The sequence below is a fragment of the Pelodiscus sinensis genome, chromosome 21 (assembly GCF_052426305.1).
Source record: "Pelodiscus sinensis isolate ZL-2025 chromosome 21, ASM5242630v1, whole genome shotgun sequence".
In the NCBI taxonomy this organism is placed as follows: Eukaryota; Metazoa; Chordata; order Testudines; family Trionychidae; genus Pelodiscus; species Pelodiscus sinensis.
This window is the reverse complement of record NC_143072.1, coordinates 26531542-26550325: the sequence shown is the minus strand read 5'-3', so window position 1 is coordinate 26550325 and position 18784 is coordinate 26531542. Positions and strand designations below refer to the sequence as shown.

General features: G+C 69.6%; 1 protein-coding gene across 2 annotated transcripts in view; it reads right to left on the bottom strand.

The window, feature by feature from the left end:
- Nucleotides 1-18784, bottom strand: part of SEZ6 (seizure related 6 homolog) — a 52684-nt gene that overhangs the window by 7444 nt on the left and 26456 nt on the right. For both annotated transcript variants that reach the window (XM_075904531.2, XM_075904532.2), the window contains exons 4-14: nt 14460-14652; nt 8849-9034; nt 8316-8484; nt 7246-7412; nt 5185-5379; nt 4809-4947; nt 4163-4359; nt 3891-4085; nt 2925-3116; nt 2498-2695; nt 2081-2119 (exon numbers count right to left, since the gene is read on the bottom strand). In XM_075904531.2, the coding sequence (XP_075760646.2) occupies nt 2081-2119; nt 2498-2695; nt 2925-3116; nt 3891-4085; nt 4163-4359; nt 4809-4947; nt 5185-5379; nt 7246-7412; nt 8316-8484; nt 8849-9034; nt 14460-14652 (1870 nt within the window). The remainder of the gene's footprint in view (nt 1-2080; nt 2120-2497; nt 2696-2924; nt 3117-3890; nt 4086-4162; nt 4360-4808; nt 4948-5184; nt 5380-7245; nt 7413-8315; nt 8485-8848; nt 9035-14459; nt 14653-18784) is intronic.

Below are 18784 nucleotides of genomic sequence, written 5' to 3'. Positions count from 1 at the left end.
CAAAGGGGCCACAAGAGGGCTCAGTGCCCCAGGCGCCAGGACAGGTCCCACGAGACTTTCCTGGGTTAACTGGCTGGGGCTGGGGGAAGGGCAGGCCGGCAAACCTCAGCTCAGAGTGGGGGGAAGGATGCTCAGTGCCCCTCCCCTGGGAGGTCTGACCCTCGGGAGGCGGATTTCTCCGTGTACCGGGAGGGGGCAGGGCGGCCCCTGCGGAGCGAGAGCCTCGTGGCCCTGCAGGTGGATGGCAGGGAGGTGACGGGCTCCTGGGACACGGGGGCGGAGGTGACGCTGGCCCGGCTGAGGTCCTGTCCCCAGACCACATGGTGCCCGACACTCAGCCGACCCGGAGAGGCATAGACGGGACCCGTTTAAGGTGCCCATAGCCGGGTGCCTCTGAAATGGGGGCTATGGGGGGCCCAAGGAAGTGGGGGTCACTGGCACTTGCCCACGGAGGTGCTGATGGGGGGGTGACCTAGAGGAGTGGCCAGACGGACCCCACAGGGCCCCAGTCACCACCCATAGCTAGAGCCAGTGAGGGGCTGGCACCCCTGGCCCAGGGAAGGGCTCCCTGCAGGGGCCTCAGGGCCCCATCCCAGCAGACACGGGGCCCAGCAGGGCTAGAGCCCCAGACCCAGGTGGGGGGGAACAGGTCCCTGTCCCTGCCCCAGCGGTGGAATTCCAGGCCGAGGTGCAGGCAGACCCCTCCTTGCAGATGCTGAGGGACTGGACTGGCCTTGGATAGGGGGGCCTGTCGGCCAGGCGACCCGGGCGGGGAACAAATACACCCTGGTAGCCGTGGCCCTGCCCTCTAGCGAGGCAGGCACGGTGGCAGACGCTGCTGGCCCTTTCAGCAGGGTGGGGGTCCCCCAGCGATCTCACTGCATGTCGGCCCTGCGCCGGGGCTTGTGGAAGGGCTGGTGCGACCGGAGAGCGTGGGCCCGCGCCGGCCCCCCAAAGCCGTGCAGCAGCCGAACTGGGGGGAGCCGGCTCCTGCAGGGCACCTCCGTGGCAGGCCCAAGCCAAGGGGAGCGCCAATGTCACCGCTGCGGCTTTACCAGGCAGGGGACTCGAACGTCCCCAGTCACAAGAGGAGTGACCCCGCTCAGTGCGCTCTCGGAGGGGGGAGAGAACTGTGATGGCGCGTCGGGTCCCCCCCATCCTGCACCCCCGTAGCAGCAAGATGGGACTCCGCAGCCAGAACAGGGGGGTTATTGCTTCCCCAGGATCCAGCCCAGCACAGACGCCAGGTGGACATGAGGAGTCAGGGGCTGGCCGCCCTAGACCCCTGGGGCAGGGTGCACAGCCCCCCCGAACCCCCAGCACTCTGCTTGGTCTCCTCTCCATGTTTCCCAGCCAAAAAACTGCCCAGCTCCCCGGCCCTGCCCCCAGCCCGGTGTCCATCTCCGCCTCCCTCCCTCCGTCTCCCCCGGGAAGAGCCTTGTTCCCTGCCCAGGCTGGGCCTGGGTGTCTGGGCCAGTCCCTGTGTGGGGGAGTCCGTGGGAATCTCAGCCCAGCGCGGGGGACCCGGGTCACAGAGCAGAGCAGACAGCCCCCCACTACGTCACCCCCACCCCACCCCCCTCAGAGCCCCGCATCCCCAGTGCTCACTCCCGCCCCACCCAGCCCCAGCTGCACCTGCAGCCCCATGGGCACGGTAAGGGTGCCAACCTTCTGACGGGACAACACTGAACATGCTTGCCCCGCCCCTTCTCCAAGGCCCCGCCCACTCACTCCATTCACCCCTCCCCTCTCCTCCCCAGCTCATTTTCACCGGGCCGGGGGGGGGGGGGGGGGGTCCCTTTTCAACAGGGCGTTCAGCTCCCTCCCTTGCCACGTCTCCCCAGCCGGGCAGTCTCTGCGGGCAGAGCGGTACCAGAGCGAGCCCTGTCCGCCAGCTCAGCACCCTCCCTCCCCGGGTCGCTGCTTTCCCGCCCTCTCCTGAGGTCAGGGGCATTGGCTCTCCGCCCCTCACCCACATCTGCCCCGGAGGGACCCCGCCTCCTGCCCGGCAGCCCGCGAGCCAGGCTGAGGGCTGGGGCCCCTGCACGCTGGCCGGAGGGGCGGCCCGCCGGGCGCTTACCGTCCAGGTTGCGGTTGCTGTAGAACTCATCGTAAGCGGCTGGGGGGAGAGAGGGGAGAGTGAGGGGCAGGAGGGGCTGGGTGGCGCGAGGGGACAGGAGTCTAGCACCCGAGCGGCTCCCACCTGCAAGCCCAGGGCCGGTGCTTGGCTGAGGGCTCAGCCCAGGCGGGCCTGCCGCCCCGAAGTGGACATGGGCACAGGCCGGAGCGTTAGGCGAGGGAAGGGGCAGTCGGCTTTGCCATGCCAGGGCTGGCACCGGAGCAGGGGGCAGGGCTGGCGGGGGCGCCGTGTCCCGTGCACACTCAGCGTTCGGGGAGGAGCTGGCGTGCCCCCCGCCGTGAGCACAGGACAAGCTCCGGCCCCGCTGCAGCAGGGAAGGCGCGAGCCCACGGCCGGGCCAGGCCAGGGCAGACTCACCGGCCTTGCAGATGGGCGGAGAGCCGTTCCACTGGGACGGGTGGCCGGGCACGCAGCGGAGGCTGGCCTCCCCCAGCAGCACGTAGCCCGTGGCACAGGAGAAGTGCAGGGTCGCCCCCGCCTGGTACAGCTTCTTCTCCGGGCGCTGGAGGCTGTTCTCGGGGGCGCCCGGGTTGTGGCAGGGCTCGAACGCTTCCGCTGCAAACGTGGGACGGAGCGGGTGAGACGCACGCCCCTGAGGGCCGGGGGAGCCCCCCTCGCGGGCCCGGCCTGCGGGGGGCCAGGCAGCGCTGGGCGGCGGGCAGCTCCCTGCCAGGATGCTGTGCCCAGCACGAGGCTAGCTGAGGCGCCCCTCCCGAGCGTCCCAGGCTGGGCCTCAGGGCCGGGAGGAGCTTTCCCCCACCAGGGGGGCAGGGCTGGGACTCACGGGTGCACTTGGGCAGGCGGTCGCTCCACTTGGGGCCCCCGGCCTGGCGCTCCCGGCAGGTCAGCAGGCCACCCCCCGTCAGGACGTAGCCCTTGTCGCAGACGAAGTGCACAGTGGAGCCGATGGGGAACCTGGGGCTGGAGACGATCCGGCGGCTGTGCTCCACGTCCCCTGGGTCCTTGCAGGAGGTCACTGTGCAGGGAGGGAGGGCAGCAGGCTCACGCCAGCCCCAGGCAACGGCTGGAGCCCAGGGGGGCGGCAGGGCCAGGCCAGGGCAGAGGTCAAAGCACAGGGCACACAAACGCCTAGAGGACCACCTCAATGGGGACCGGGCCGTACCGCCAGCGCCCAGCCGGGGGAGAGCCAGGCAAGGAGGGCACAGCGCTCCAGCAGGGGGCGCTCTTGGCACAGCAACGCGGCCTCTGCGTGGCAGGCTAGGCACAAGGGGGGCAGGGCTGTTGGGGGGCTGCTGGCCTGGTCCTGCAGGGCTCCGGTCTGGGGGCTCTTGTCCCCCTTGCCCACCCCCTCATGGGCACATGAAGAGCCCAAGCCCCGCCCCCGGGGCAGCCCCGCCCGACCACGTACTTGCCTCCCACCCCAGCTGGCGGGGAGCCCGGATGGGAGCCGAGGGGCGTACCCGGCGCTGTCACTGGGAAATCGGAGGATCTCTCCCAGCCGGTCCTGCAGCAGCTGGAGGGGCACCAGGCCGGCGGGGGCTTGTCCCCTGGATGGCAAGGGGCCCGACCAGCCGATACGAGGGCAAAGCGACCGGCAGCCGGGCAGCACGGCCCCGCCACGGCAGACCCCAATGCAGCAGCATGCCTGGGAAAGGCACGTGGCAGGTCTCCTCTGCTGCTGACAAGCTTGAGCCGCTGTCCCGCGCCCTCCTCCATCCCCGGGCTGGGCCGTGGAACCTCTCCCGGAGGCAGCAGGGGCTGGGGGTAGGCGGGGGGGGGTCCCGGTCACCTCTCTCGCAGGCGGGCAGGTCCCCGCTCCACGTCAGGTCCCAGTGGCACATGAGCACGTCCGTGCCCACCAGCTCAAAGCCAGGGTAGCAGTGGTAGGTCACCACGGTGCCGTGGACCAGCTCGGGGTGGGACGTGGTCTTCCAGCCGTTGGGGATCTCGGGCAGCTCTGGGCAGGTGTCGTTGCGCGGGACCTCTGCGGAGAGAGCCGGGTGAGGCGGGGCGGGGGCTGGGGGCGGGACTCCTGGGTCCGCTGCCAGCGCCGGGCCTCACCGAAGAAGTGGACGACGAAGCCCTGCTGGTAGCCGAAGGCGGCGCTGCCGGGGTCCGACTGGAACTGGATGGTGACGTCGGCCATGGCCGTGTAGAGCTTGAAGCGGCGGTGGGCGCCTGTGTACTGGCCCAGGATGCGGGCCGTCAGGTCGTCCCCGTCGTAGAACGTCAGCACGTCGCCCTTCCCAATGCGCAGCCTGTGAGGAGAGGGGGCTGGGGCAGACGCCCTGTGGCCAGCCTTGGCCCCAGCGGGCTCTTCCCCCTTCGGCAGCACCCCTGTGAGCTGGGCGCTTGTGCGGCCGCCCTGCTCATCCGCAGAGCGCTCACTGCGAGGGTTGTGCTCCTACTGGTGGGGCACGCCCACATGTGCACCACTGCACAGAACAACATTTATTCCGCACATGCGCGGGGAAACGGTGAGCGGGAACGCTGCCCTTCGGATGCGTGGGGCTGTGTGGGTCTGGCCGCCGCTGCGCAAGGTTCCAGCCAGGACAGTCCTGGGGCACAGGGGGCCCAGCCCTGGCTCCTTTGCACCCACGGGCCCCCAGGGCGTAGCGCAGAATGGGGGCGAGGGGCTGACTCCTCTGCTATCCCAACGCCGACCAGCCTGCCCCCCTCCCCCGTGCGATCCCCGGGCCCCACTCACACTTGGACGTCTAGCATGATGCGCTTGTCCTCCTCCACGTGCAGCCCCCAGATGCAGTCCTGCCCCTTGCCATAGGCCTCCGGCCAGTTGGGGGAGAGCACGACGCCTGCCGAGTCCGTGATCTCCCCGCTGCACACGGCTGCAGAGAACACCACTCTCAGGCCTGCCTGCTCTGGCCCCCGCAGCCGCCCCCCGTCTCAGCGAGCGGCATGGGAGGGCGCCCAGGGGAGGGTCTAGGCCCTCGCTCCGCACAGGCCGGGCAATGCAGTAAAACAGCCCCTGCCCGCCCTGGCTCCGCTGATCTGTCCCCCGGCACCTGCCCGAGCCCTCCCCGGCAGCCTGGCTTGGTGCAGGCCCGTGGCCTCGGCAGACAGACCTCGGCACGCCGGCTCCGTCTCGTTCCACTGCGGGTCGCCGGGGTCCACGCACTCGATGATGATGGAGCCCTGCTCCAGGGTGTAGCCGGGGTCGCAGCTGAACTCCACAGCGGTGCCCACAGCGTAGGTGGCGTCGCTGGTGGTGAAGTTCCCGTATTTGACGAAGGGCTCGTAGCAGTGCCCCTGCTCAAAGGCTGTGGGCAGAGGGGCGGGGGTTAATGGCGCCGGGGGGGACATTATGGAATTTAGGAGATGAACGTGCAAAACCCGGGGGCACCACTGGCCTGTGTTTGCACCACAGCTCGTGCAGAGGGGCCACGTGAGGTGTCCGTGGAAAGCTGGCGGCGCAGCCGCAGGCAGAATTGCTGAATGGGCAGCGACGGGCGCTGCGCTGGGCTGGTATTGCCAAGGGGGTCCCTGCGTGGCCAGCTCTGGAGACGGGGCGCTATACGAGGACTAGCAGGGCCCAGGCCCCTCCGAGCTGCTTTGCTGCGAACGCCAGGGCGGCACGTGAGGCAGCGTGGACGGCGACCTGCTCTCGGAGGCGCCCACGCAGGCAAGGGGCTCAGAGGCGCCACCGTTTCTCCCCACTCAGCGCCTCTCCCAGAAGGCCTGGGGGCCCAGCCTGACAAGAGATGGATTCCAGAGATCCGCCCGCCCTCCCCTTCCCTTTTAGATGCTAAAGGACGGCCCAGTGAGCTCTTCCGAGTAAGATCCCAGGTAGAAATAGCCCTGGCTGGGCCTTTGGGACTGGGAGAACCTGTTGGGAGGTGGGGGATGGGTTAGAACCTCTCCCCTGTGTGAGGGAGGACTGGGGGGGCACAGGGAGCGCTGGGGTGTCTGCGGCGAGGTGGGGGATGGGTTAGAACCTCTCCCCTGTATAGGGTGGGGCTGGGGGGCACAGGGAGCACTGGGGTGTCTGCGGGGAGGTGGGGGATGGGTTATAACCTCTCCCCTGTATAGGGTGGGGCTGGAAGGCACAGGGAGCACTGGGGTGTCTGCGGCGAGGTGGGGGATGGGTTATAACCTCTCCCCTGTATAGGGTGGGGCTGGGGGGCACAGGGAGCACTGGGGTGTCTGCGGGGAGGTGGGGGATGGGTTATAACCTCTCCCCTGTATAGGGTGGGGCTGGGGGGCACAGGGAGCGCTGGGGTGTCTGCGGCGAGGTGGGGGATGGGTTATAACCTCTCCCCTGTATAGGGTGGGGCTGGAGGGCACAGGGAGCACTGGGGTGTCTGCGGGGAGGTGGGGGATGGGTTATAACCTCTCCTCTGTATAGGGTGGGGCTGGGGGGCACAGGGAGCACTGGGGTGTCCGAGGGGAGGTGGGGGATGGGTTATAACCTCTCCCCTGTATAGGGTGGGGCTGGGGGGCACAGGGAGCACTGGGGTGTCCGAGGGGAGGTGGGGGATGGGTTATAACCTCTCCCCTGTATAGGGTGGGGCTGGGGGGCACAGGGAGCACTGGGGTGTCTGCGGGGAGGTGGGGGATGGGTTATAACCTCTCCCCTGTATAGGGTGGGGCTGGGGGGCACAGGGAGCACTGGGGTGTCTGCGGGGAGGTGGGGGATGGGTTATATCCTCTCCCCTGTATAGGGTGGGGCTGGAGGGCACAGGGAGCACTGGGGTGTCTGCGGGGAGGTGGGGGATGGGTTATAACCTCTCCTCTGTATAGGGTGGGGCTGGGGGGCACAGGGAGCACTGGGGTGTCTGCGGCGAGGTGGGGGATGGGTTATAACCTCTCCTCTGTATAGGGTGGGGCTGGGGGGCACAGGGAGCACTGGGGTGTCTGCGGGGAGGTGGGGGATGGGTTATAACCTCTCCTCTGTGTAGGGTGGGGCTGGGGGGCACAGGGAGCACTGGGGTGCCTGAGGGGGTTCCTAGTGTGACTCTGCTGGCCAGGGTGGCAAACAGACATGCTCCGTGGGGCTGGTTGGTGCCGTCCAGAGGGGGACCCCAGCCTCGGGCTGCCGGTTTCTGAGCAATTGGGCCCAACGTGACCCACTCGGCGGTGCCTTGGAACCTGATCTATTTCCCGGGGAGACAGGGCCCAGGCCTCACCTTCGTAGCGGAGCGCCACGCCAGTGGAGGCGCCACTGCTGTCGGTGGTGAGCTCGAGGAAGAAGTGGCGGGCGGCACTGAGTAGGCCCTCGATGGGCAGGTACTCCACCTCGTACGAGTCGTACACCGGCGGCGCATCTACGTTGTTCCCGTTCCGGATGATGAGCCTGCAGAGCAAGGGCACGGTACCAGCCAAGGGAGCACAGGCCTTGCACCATCCCTGCAGAGCTGCCGCTGGGGGCTAGGTCTGTGGCTTGGCCTGCTGGAGGCCCCTGGGTGCCTCGGGGGCTGGGGGAAGGAAAGGGGCAGCTGCTGATGCCTGGAGGCAGGAAGACAAAAGTCACAGGGAGAGGGGAGATGTGGTGCCCACTGGGAGGTCATGCCCAGGCCCAGAATGTTGAAGGGCAGTCCTAGGTAGGGAAAGGAGGCCCAAAACTCATCGTGGTCTGACTAGAGAACAGGGCAGCCGCAATGGCAGAGCTACTCTGGCAAGCGCCATCAGTAGGTTTCAGAGTCAACACCCATTTGCAAACACATGTTCCAAGTCTCTCAGGGTATGTCTACACTACTACCCTAGTTCGAACTAGGGTGGTAATGTAGGCAACCGGAGTTGCAAATGAAGCCCGGGATTTGAATTTCCCGGGCGTCATTTGCATATAGCCGGGCGCCGCCATTTTTAAATGTCCGCTAGTGCGGACTCCATGCCGTGCGGCTACACGCGGTTTCACGAGGAGTAACGGTAGTTCGGAATAGGAAGCCTAGACTGAACTACCTAGTCCGTGCCGCGTGTAGCCGCGTGGCACGGAGTCCGCACTAGCGGACATTTAAAAATGGCGGCGCCCGGCTATATGCAAATGAAGCCCGGGAAATTCAAATCCTGGGCTTCCTTTGCAACTCCGGTTGCCTACATTCCCCCGCTAGTTCGAACGAGGGGGGTAGTGCAGACAGACCCTCACCGAGTGGCAGTGGGGTGCTCGTCCCCGCAGACCTGGCGGACAGCTGTGCCCTGCTCCCCTGAGGCCGCACCCTCCTGGGCCCTTTCCCTGTGTGGGCCCCACCCCCTGCCCCACCTGTCATCGTCTTCAGCCAGGGAGACCTTCTCAAAGTGCAGGTGCAGGCGCTGGCCCTCGGGGGCCTCCAGCAGCCAGTGGCAAGTCAGATTGTTGCTGTAGTTGCCTGGGAAGCCCGGCGAGACGATGCGCCCGATGGTGGCGTTTCTGATCACGCCCCCGCAGGCCGCTGCCAGGAGAAGCGGAGGGTTAGTTCGGCGCACCGGGGAGAGACGGCTGCCAGGTCATGGCCTGCAGGGCCTCGGGGACGGGGCAGGGGGACCGACTTGCCCCCTCACAGCACCATTGGCCCAGTGTTGCCTGGAGCCAGGCTGCGGCGGCAGGGCAGGGGAGCACGCCCAGTGCTTAGGGGGCACCCCACAGTGGGCCGAGCCTCTCTTAGGAGGCGGCAGCCAATCAGGAGGCAGCGTCTGGGGCAAGGCCCAGGCTGAGCAGCCCAAACTCGTGTCCCTTGTGAGCCACTCACGGCTGCTCCGGTGGGGCAGTGCCCAGGCGGCAGGGCAGCTGGTACTGCCAGGCAGCCCCCCACTCACCCACGCAGATGGGCTCCCGGCTGCTCCAGAAGGGCCGGGTGGCGTTGAGGCAGGTGAGCGCAGGCGGGCCCTGCAGCTGGTAGCCCGTGGTGCAGTAGAAGCGGGCGCTGCCCCCGGGGTGCAGGCTGGTGACCGAGACGTCGCCGTAGGCAGGTCGGGATGGGAAGCTGCAGCTCAGCAGGTAGGCTGGGAGGGAGGGAGAAAGGGGCATTTAATGGCTGAACAGCTGGAGCGACATGCTCCCTGATGAGGCATGCCCGGTGCCAGTGGAGGGATGGCTTTGGCTATGTCCCCCCAGGTACCAGCTGGGCTGTTTCCTCTCCGCTCCCCCCACTGCACGGGGCCCAGCGCCGCCCCGTGGGCACGGAACAGACATCGCTCTGACTGCGTGTCGTCCCTCATCCCAGCCAGCAGGTGGCAGCAAAGCCTTCTGTACGGCCAGAGGGGTGCAGCCCCCCCCCCACCTTCCCGAGTCCGGCCCAGGGGGCTGCCAGCCCAGGGACGCCTCCTCGCTGCCCCTCTGCCAGGGGAGCTGGCAGCCCCGCCCCGCCGGGAGCCTGCGGGGAAGAGCCCTTCCCCCCCCCCCCCCCCCCCGATGACCTGGGTCTGGGCTGAGCAGGCTGCCTGGCATGGGCATGGGGGATGCAGGGGAATCGGCCAAGGTCGCCCTGGGTCTCAGCAGAGACCCACACCCCTAGCTCTGTGCAGTGACATGCCCGCCGGGGCCCCTTTGCACGCGAGCGTGTCGCCACGCCGGGGCCCCTTTGCACGCGAGCGTGTCGCCACGCCGGGGCCCCTTTGCACGCGAGCGTGTCGCCACGCCGGGGCCCCTTTGCACGCGAGCGTGACGCCACGCCGGGGCCCCTTTGCACGCGAGCGTGACGCCACGCCGGGGCCCCTTTGCACGCGAGCGTGACGCCACGCCGGGGCCCCTTTGCACGCGAGCGTGTCGCCACGCCGGGGCCCCTTTGCACGCGAGTGTGTCGTCACGCCGGGGCCCCTTTGCACGCAAGTGTGTCGCCACGCCGGGGCCCCTTTGCACGCAAGTGTGTCGCCACGCCGGGGCCCCTTTGCACGCGAGCGTGTCGCCATGCCGGGGCCCCTTTGCACGCAAGTGTGACGTCACGCCGGGGCCCCTTTGCACACGAGTGTGACGTCACGCTGGGGCCCCTTCGCACATGAGTGTGTCACCACGCCGGGGCCCCTTTGCACGCGAGCGTGTCACCACGCCGGGGCCCCTTTGCACGCGAGCGTGTCGCCATGCCGGGGCCCCTTTGCACGCGAGCGTGACGCCACGCCGGGGCCCCTTTGCACGCGAGCGTGTCGCCACGCCGGGGCCCCTTTGCACGCGAGCGTGTCGCCACGCCGGGGCCCCTTTGCACGCAAGTGTGTTGCCACGCCGGGGCCCCTTTGCACGCGAGTGTGTCGTCACGCCGGGGCCCCTTTGCACGCGAGTGTGACGTCACGCCGGGGCCCCTTTGCACGCGAACGTGACACCCCGCTGGGGCCCTGACCCCTTTGCACAGGAGCGTGCTGCCCAGCCAGGGCCCCTTTGTACGAGCGTGTGATGCCCCGCTGGGGCCCTGACCGCACTGCACACCCTGCAGCTGGCACTAGTGGGGATAGAGCGAGGGCTGCGGCTGGCTGTGCAGGGACAGGGGGAGACCACACTGTTGGGGCGTCACGAGCCAGCCAGTGTCTGCCCCAGGAGCTCCCTGTGTGGAACCAAGAGGGAGGGGCGCCGGGATGGGCGCGATGGCCAGTGGCTGCCAGCCCAGGGCTCAGTACCCGCAGGCCTGTCGCTGCTGCCGGGCAGTGAGGGGTCTCAGCCCGGGGAGCGACTCAGTCGGGCCCCGGGAGCAGGTTCCTGCTCAGAGACCCTGGCTCTGCCAGCCCCTCGGCTCCTCCCCAGCCTGCCGGGAACGGCCCAGTCCAGCCACGCCAGAGACCCCCCTGCAGCCCCGGCCCTGTCTGGGAGGTACCCTGGTTGGGGGCGCCCTGGGCGCTGGCCTGTGGGCGTCACCACATCGTGCCCATCCCCCACCCGGGCCCAGAGCGTCCCTGAATCCGGGGGGCTGGGCCCATCAGACGAGAGGAGCATGAAGAGCCGCGTTTCCCATTAATTTGCTGCACGTTGCCATGGCGACCCCAGCTGAGGGACGCGCTCGGCACAATCTGTCGTTATTTTCCCATTAATAGAGTCGGGGCGGCACCGTGTGTGGGCCGAGGAGCCGGGGGGTGCAGGGGGGGGGTCGGGGGCTCACAGGAGATGCTGGGGCACAGACGCCGCAGCCTGGCTCTGAGCTCTTGGGGGGGACACGACTGGCCCTGCTGAGGAACCGTGAGCAGGTCGAGGCGACAAAGGACCATGGGAAACGGGAGAGAAGGAACCGAAACCTGCCGAGCTGCACCAGTGCCCCCAGGCCCGACCCCTGGGCCCCCCCACCCCGCCGGTGCCCCTAGTCCCGACCCGCGGCCCTGCCGGCCCAGCCCTGGGCCCCCCCACCCCGCCGGTGCCCCTAGTCCCGACCCGCGGCCCTGCCGGCCCAGCCCTGGGCCCCTCCACCCCGCCGGTGCCCCTAGTCCCGACCCGCAGCCCTGCCGGCCCAGCCCTGGGCCCCCCCACCCCGCCGGTGCCCCTAGTCCCGACCTGCGGCCCTGCCGGCCCAGCCCTGGGCCCCCCCACCCCGCCGGTGCCCCTAGTCCCGACCTGCGGCCCTGCCGGCCCAGCCCTGGGCCCCCCCACCCCGCCGGTGCCCCTAGTCCCGACCCGCGGCCCTGCCGGCCCAGCCCTGGGCCCCCCCACCCCGCCGGTGCCCCTAGGCCCGACCCGCGGCCCTGCCGGCCCAGCCCTGGGCCCCCCCACCCCGCCGGTGCCCCTAGTCCCGACCTGCGGCCCTGCCGGCCCAGCCGTGGGCCCCCCCCCCCCACCCCGCCGGTGTCCCTAGTCCCGACCCGCGGCCCTGATGGCCCAGCCCTGGGCCCCCCCACCCCGCCGGTGCCCCTAGTCCCGACCCGCGGCCCTGCCGGCCCAGCCGTGGGCCCCCCACCCCGCCGGTGCCCCTAGTCCCGACCCGCGGCCCTGCCGGCCCAGCCGTGGGCCCCCCACCCCGCCGGTGCCCCTAGGCCTGACCCGCAGCCCTGCTGGCCCAAGCCCTGGGCCCCCCCACCCCGCCGGTGCCCCTAGTCCCGACCCGCGGCCCTGCCGGCCCAGCCTGTCATGCTGCCCAGCGGCTGCACGGCCTGGACCCAGAGAACGTCGCGTGCGTGACGTCTCCATGAGCATCTCGAGACCAGCAGCTCCAGCCCCATGATACGGCAGCACCTCCACCCGGGGGCTGGCTGCTCCTGGGGGGCTGAGCTCCACCACAGAGACTCTGCCCCCTCCCGACCTGATGTCTGCCCTCTACCGGCCCTACACCACCCCACGTCTGCCCTCGCCCAACCCCCCTTCCCTGCAACATCCCTCTCTCCTCCACGTTTGCCCCCATCTCCACTCCCACCCCACCCTACAATGCCCCCACCCCACGTCTGCCCCCCATGCTGGTATGTTTGGCATGTCCCGGCTGCACGGGGCTCCGGGCCTGGCTGGGCAGCGCCAGGAGGGCTGTGGGGTGGCATCGCCATGGCGACGCTGCTCCGGCCAGAGGTTCTGGAGGGCCCATCGCCAGTCGGGACTGTGACGTGGGCACCAGAGCTGAAACCCCAGCTTCTCCCTCAGGCCCCCACCTGGCAACTGGTGGGCCAGGGCCCTTGGCCCCCAGTCGGGAGGCCCCTGGGGCTGGCCCTGTGGGCAGAGGTGGGGCGCGGGAGGAGACCGGCGCACAAGGCCCAGCCCGCGGAGCAGAGGAGAAAGGCCCCAAGTGGCAGGCAGCCCGTGGGGTGCGGCTGGGCTCCCCCTGCAGCCAGCCCCCCTGCAGAGTCCCCCTGGAGGCTCCCGGAGGGCTGGCCCATGGCCCCTGGGCACAGGGCGGGAGGAGCGGCTCCACCCTGCGGTCTGTGTCTCGGGGGCTAACTTTGCCAGTAATTATGTTAAATGAGCCCGTAATTGCTCACACCAATTATCTCTCCATTAGCGCGTCTCTCTGGTTGGTGCCCGTTTAACCTGGCGAGGTGCAGATTAACTCCGGCAGCGATACACAGGCTAATTGGCCCTGGCTGGCGGCAGCTGCGCCGGGCACGCCGTGACTCACCTGCAGGGGAGAGGCCAGGGCTGCCACGGAGGCAGGGGGCCACGCAGCGGGTGGAGGGCCGAGACGGGTGCTGGGTGGGTGGGCTGCCTGCTGCCTCCAGCACAGCTCTCTGCCCAGTGCCCACTGACCCCCCGAACCCTGGGGAGGAGGCTGCTGGGTGCCCCAGGCTGTGGGGGTGAGGGGCTCCAGGGGCATCGGGGGTGTCTGCGACCCACGCTCAGCCAAAGCTCGCCAAGGTGACATGCCGGGGCCCAGATCGTGCAGACGCCTCCCGTGGGTGTCATGCCACGTCCCCAGTGTGCAATGAGCCACGTGACAAGAGATGCTAGGTGGCGAGTTTTTTGGTCTCCTGGGGCCTGGGCGCCAGCAAGGTTCCAGCCTCATTTGCTGCCCCATGTGCTCCCCACCCCACCGCTGCATCTTCTGACCCCGCCTGATCCCCCCAGCCATGGCACCGGCCCAGGGACCCTCGTGGGGCTAGCGGAACCTCCTGCCAGCTTGCTGCAAGCGTGGCTGCCAGCATGTCCCCAGGTCTCCATGTCGCCCCAGCCCTGAGCGCCCCTGTGGCCAATGGGAGCAGTGGGGCCAGTGTCTGTGGCCGGCAGTGTGCGGAGACTCCCTGCCTAGGAGGGGGTGCCCCATGTAAGCACTGCACCTCCCCCTCATCCTGCAACCCCTTTCTCACCCACCTCCTCCAGCCCCCAAATTTCCCCCAGAACCTGTTCCCCTCCCCATTCTGCACCCCGATCCTCTGCCTCACCCCTCACCCTGCACCCAGCCCCCAAACTCCCTCCCAGAGTCAGTACCCTTCCTCCCAAAACTCCCCCCACCCTCCTGCACCCCGATCCTCTGCCTCAGCCCAGAGCATGCACCCAGCCCCTAAACTCCCTGTCAATCTGTACCCTCCCCCTCTAACTCCCCCTCAGAGCCTTAGCAGATGGGGAGGGGGTGAGTTTGGACGGGGGAGGGGTGCACCAGCAAAATGTCTGCAAACCTGCTGCCCCAGAAAGGGCCCCTCCCCAGCTAAGCTGCTAGGCCCCCTTTGCCAGGGGCGGGGCAGTGCTGGGCGCTTCTGGCTCCGGCACCCCTACAAGCTGACTGATGCTGGCTGCCCGACCTGCGAAGCCCCCCAGCCCATCTGGGTGCCCACTGCCCCGGGGGTGGGGCTGCCGCGGGGCACTGGGTCTATGGGGCAGGGCGTCACCTCGCACCCAGCCCTCGCTGCAGCGCCAGAGCGCCGGGCTGGCAGGACTGTGCCCACTGGCACGGGGGCCGCTGCGGGGCCCCGGGAGCGAGGGGGAGTGCGGGCCCCCGCGTGTGGCTGGCCCCGGGCCAGCGGAAGGCAAGGGGCTGTGCCCCCCGCTGGCAGAATTGCTAAATGGGGGTCCCCACAGCCCCCCGGCCAGGCGGGGCCGTACCTTGGAAGCGGAAGCGGAAGGTGCCGGGGCTGGCGGGCTGGGGGCTCTGGAAGCGCACGCTGACCCGGTTGGTCGGGCTGCGGATCACCTGGCCTCGCACGAGGAAGGACTCGTTGGCCAGGACCACGGGCTCCAGGCCCCCGAAGGTCTCCACTGCGACCGTCTCCCCCTCCAGCAGGCTGATGTTCTGCACCTGCGGGAGGAAGGGGCAGCGTCAGGCGCCTGGCCCAGGGTAGGGGCACTTTGCCCCCTGCCTTGCCCCCGGGCCCGGCTGGACGACTGGCACAGCAGGGTGCTGCCTCAGGCCCCATTTCCCCCCCCCCCTGAATCTGAGCCTAGCCTCCTGCCCCACACCCACCAGGCTCCAGGCACCCCCAGCCCTCTCCTGCCAGCACCTCAGGGGTGGGCACAGTCGCCTACTGGTGCCCATGCCCCGAGGCCTGTCCCTCTTCTGGCAGGGGATGTGCCCAGCCCTCCCACGACACCCCCAGAGCCCGGCCTGCCGGGGCAGCGCCAGCCGGGCACGTCTCTCGCAGCCTTCCCCAGGGCAGCGAGCGAGCAGCGAAGCCTGTCGGCGCGGCAGCAGCTTTCAAACACGCTTAGCAGCCCCATCCATCTGCGGCGGGGAGCCGGCGCGGGCAGGCGGCGCCCAGAGCGCCCATCCTGGCAGGGGACGCGCCCCCAGCCCCACCCCGCTCTGACGCTGAGCGCTGACCGGGCCCTGCCCGACGGGGGCTCTGCGGGCTCCAGCGGCACCACGCTGGCGAAGCGCCCACGGCCGGGCAGCCCCGTGGCACCGTCTCCCTGTGGCTCCCGGGGCTAATGGAGCTCGGACAGGCTGGCCTTGCCCCGGCCGGGGGGCAGAAGCGACTTTCTTAGCAGGCTCTCCGAGTGCTGGAGACCTCGGGGCCCTGCCCGCCAGGGGCCCCGCACCACACAGTGCAGGCAGCAGAGCGGGGAAAGAACCCAGAGCCCCCCTGCTCTGCCCCCAACCCCCAGCGGGCAGGGCTGGCTCTGGCCCGGGTGAGGTCCCGTCCCCGCCAAGGCCGACGCCAGGGCCGGTGCTGCCGTTAGCTCCCCCGGGGGCACCCGCGCCAGCTCCCCCCGGCAGCCTTTCAACGGCAGCACCGCCTGCGCTCCATTGCCATGGTAACCGGCGGCTGTCCCAGCCGAGAGCGCTGGAAGCGGTGACGGCTGCCAGCGTACGGGGCACCGCGCCAAGCCGGCCTGCCAGGCGCCCTCTGCTTGGCCGAGGGGGGGCGGCAGGCACTGGGGGCCCAGCCATCGCCCCTGCCCCTCCACGAAGACCTTTGGGATGGGCCCCGGGCATTGCCCCAGGAGTACTGGGGTTAGCTAGTGCGGGGGCACCTCCTGGGTGAACCCACCTCCCGCTTGGCCCTGGCAGAGGTGTGTGCTGGGGGAGGGGCGAAGGGGCATGGCCCCACGGTGACACGGGGCGTGCTGGCTGGACAAGAGGGCACCTCGTTCCTCTGACGACTCCAGGTCACCCCGGCTGTGGGCGGCCACGGCCCCATGGCCTCGCCCTCGGTGGCTCACACTGGACCTGGCACTGGGAGTCCCGGGGGCTCCAGGGCTGCCTGCCTGCCAGGCCGGTACTGGTCCCAGCTGGGACCAGTGAGCTGCCAACTCCTAGCAGAGACAGACTGCCCCAAGGTGGCACCTTTCGCACGGGCCCAGTGAACAGCAAACCACGCCTCAGTCATGGGGGTAATAGCACGAGAGGCCGCCATGGGCTGGGTGGGGCATGGACCATGGTGGCTCGGGGCGCTGGAGGAGCCCACAGCCAGTGTCAGGGGCACGGGGCTGGCAGGTGCTCCCCGGTGCAGGGATGACACGTGCCTCAGCCTGCACGTGGTGCACAGGGGCTCGCACGCACGCCGCCCCAGCCAGCCAGGCAGGCGAGAGTTAACGGGCAGTGGGGAAGAGGCTCTGGGCGCGGCGCGAGGGAGCCCGGCCAGCGGAGATGGAGACCCGCCAGCACGACGCGCTCCAGATGGCAAAGAGATGCAGCCAGCTGGAGAGAGGAGCTGGGTAGGAAGCCGCCAGCAGCGTCCACAGAGCGCACAAACTGCCCCCCCACCGCACAGGCCCACAGGCACCCCCCGGCACGGGCCTCCAGGCACAACCCCCCTCTCCATTCGGGCCCACAGGCACCCCCTCGGCACTGCACGGGCCCACACGCATACTCATGCTCTGTGCACGTGCATGCACACACACAGAGGCACGCCTCCACGCCCCTCCGCGTGTGCACACGTGCGCTCAGCAGCCGTGCCGAGAGGCACCCGGGGGGGCGCTCCGTGGCAGGACACCGCAGCGGCAGGCCAGGCTGGGTTTGGCTGCCCGTTTGCAGGTCACTGTGGGGCTCGTGCCAGCCCCCAGCAAGGCCAGGCGAGCACCATGTGGCTGGCAGCACGGCAGCCGAGGAGCAGCAGCTGAGCCGCAGGGCGAGGCCGGGCTGTGGGGAGCCGCCGCCCACCCACGTGGGTGTGAAGGGGGGGCGTTTCCACCGCCGGCACCAAGCCGCTTTCTCCCTGGTTTGGATCCCGCGGGCACCACGTGGTGCAGAGGCGCCTGGAGGGGCGGGATGCGGTGGCCCATGTGAGCTGGGTGCAAGCTGGCTTAGTGCACGGCATGCCCTCGGCACGGCCCACTGCTGCTCCCCGTGGCAGGCAGGGCCACGCCAGGGCTCAGAGAGGATCCGCCCAGGCTTGGTAGCTGCCTCTGACTCAATGGCGCTTGTGGGAGCCTCCCCGTCCCCGTCCCGAGGGCTCAGGTGGCCCTGGCCCAGAGGAGACAGCGAGAACGCAGCTGCTCTCCCAGGCAGAACAGTCACGCGGCAGCCACGGAGCCCGGAGGCAGGGCCGGGCCACCACGCAGCGTGGCAATGCAGGCAGGAAATGGAGTTCTCTCCCTGGCGGCAGCAGCCACGGAGCCCGGAGGCAGGGCCGGGCCACCACGCAGCATGGCAATGCAGGCAGGAAATGGAGTTCTCTCCCTGGCGGCAGCAGCCACGGAGCCCGGAGGCAGGGCCGGGCCACCACGCAGCGTGGCAATGCAGGCAGGAAATGGAGTTCTCTCCCTGGCGGCAGCAGCCACGGAGCCTGGAGGCAGGGCCGGGCCACCACGCAGCGTGGCAACGCAGGCAGGAAATGGAGTTCTCTCCCCAGCGGCGGCAGCCACGGAGCCCGGAGGCAGGGCTGGGCCACCACGCAGCGTGGCAATGCAGGCAGGAAATGGAGTTCTCTCCCCAGCGGCGGCAGCCACGGAGCCCGGAGGCAGGGCCGGGCCACCACGCAGCGTGGCAATGCAGGCAGGAAATGGAGTTCTCTCCCCAGCGGCGGCAGCCACGGAGCCCGGAGGCAGGGCCGGGCCACCACGCAGCGTGGCAATGCAGGCAGGAAATGGAGTTCTCTCCCTGGCGGCAGCAGCCACAGAGCCTGGAGGCAGGGCCGGGCCACCACGCAGCGTGGCAATGCAGGCAGGAAATGGAGTTCTCTCCCCAGCGGCGGCAGCCAGCTGCCCCTCACTCACCCACACGAGCGCTTGGGGGCAGACACAGGAGGAGCGCCGACGCCTCAGGCCTCATCCGGGTGAAAGCGGGAACTGCCCCTGGGCCCGCTGGTCCAGCCAGCAGCGAGAGCAACGTGGGTCCCACGCCTGCCCCACGGCTGCAGTGTCTGAGCCCCACGCCTTGCTCTGGAGCCAGAATCACCCTGTTGGGCACTGGGGCCACCATGCCCCAGAGAGACTCTGCCCAGGCCTCCCAGAGCTGGGCACAGAGCCCACGTGCTCTGAGTGTGGCCACGTGCCGGTCCCGCCCGCTGCTTGCCCGCTGCTGGAGGTGAGCCGGCTGCCGTGTCACCGGGGCTTGCTGGGAATCCTGGGAAGGTTTAACCTTGAGGTTGCCTGGCAACGGTTTATATTTTATCGTATCCTTATAACACAGAACGCCCCCCGCCCGGTGCAGGACTCGCCGGGCAGGGCTGGGGCGCGGGTGGCCGGGGGGTGGTTCAGCCGTTCCGTGGCCGTGGGAAGCCCTAGGCCCTGTGCCGGGACACGGCCGTGCAGCCCGGCGCTCACAGCACGAGGACCAGCCCCCAGCGTCCGTCCCCAGCTGCCTGGGGCCCAGACCTAGCTCCTGGCAGCCTTCTCTGCGACGGCATCATCGCTTACCCTGAGGAACCCCAAGCTGTCGCCTTGTCTCATTAGAGGCGATTGGATATTAACGACGTTAATTAAGCACGGCTGCGGTAATGAAGAGCAGCGCCGATACGCAGCTCTCGCCCCGCCGCTAATTACCGCCG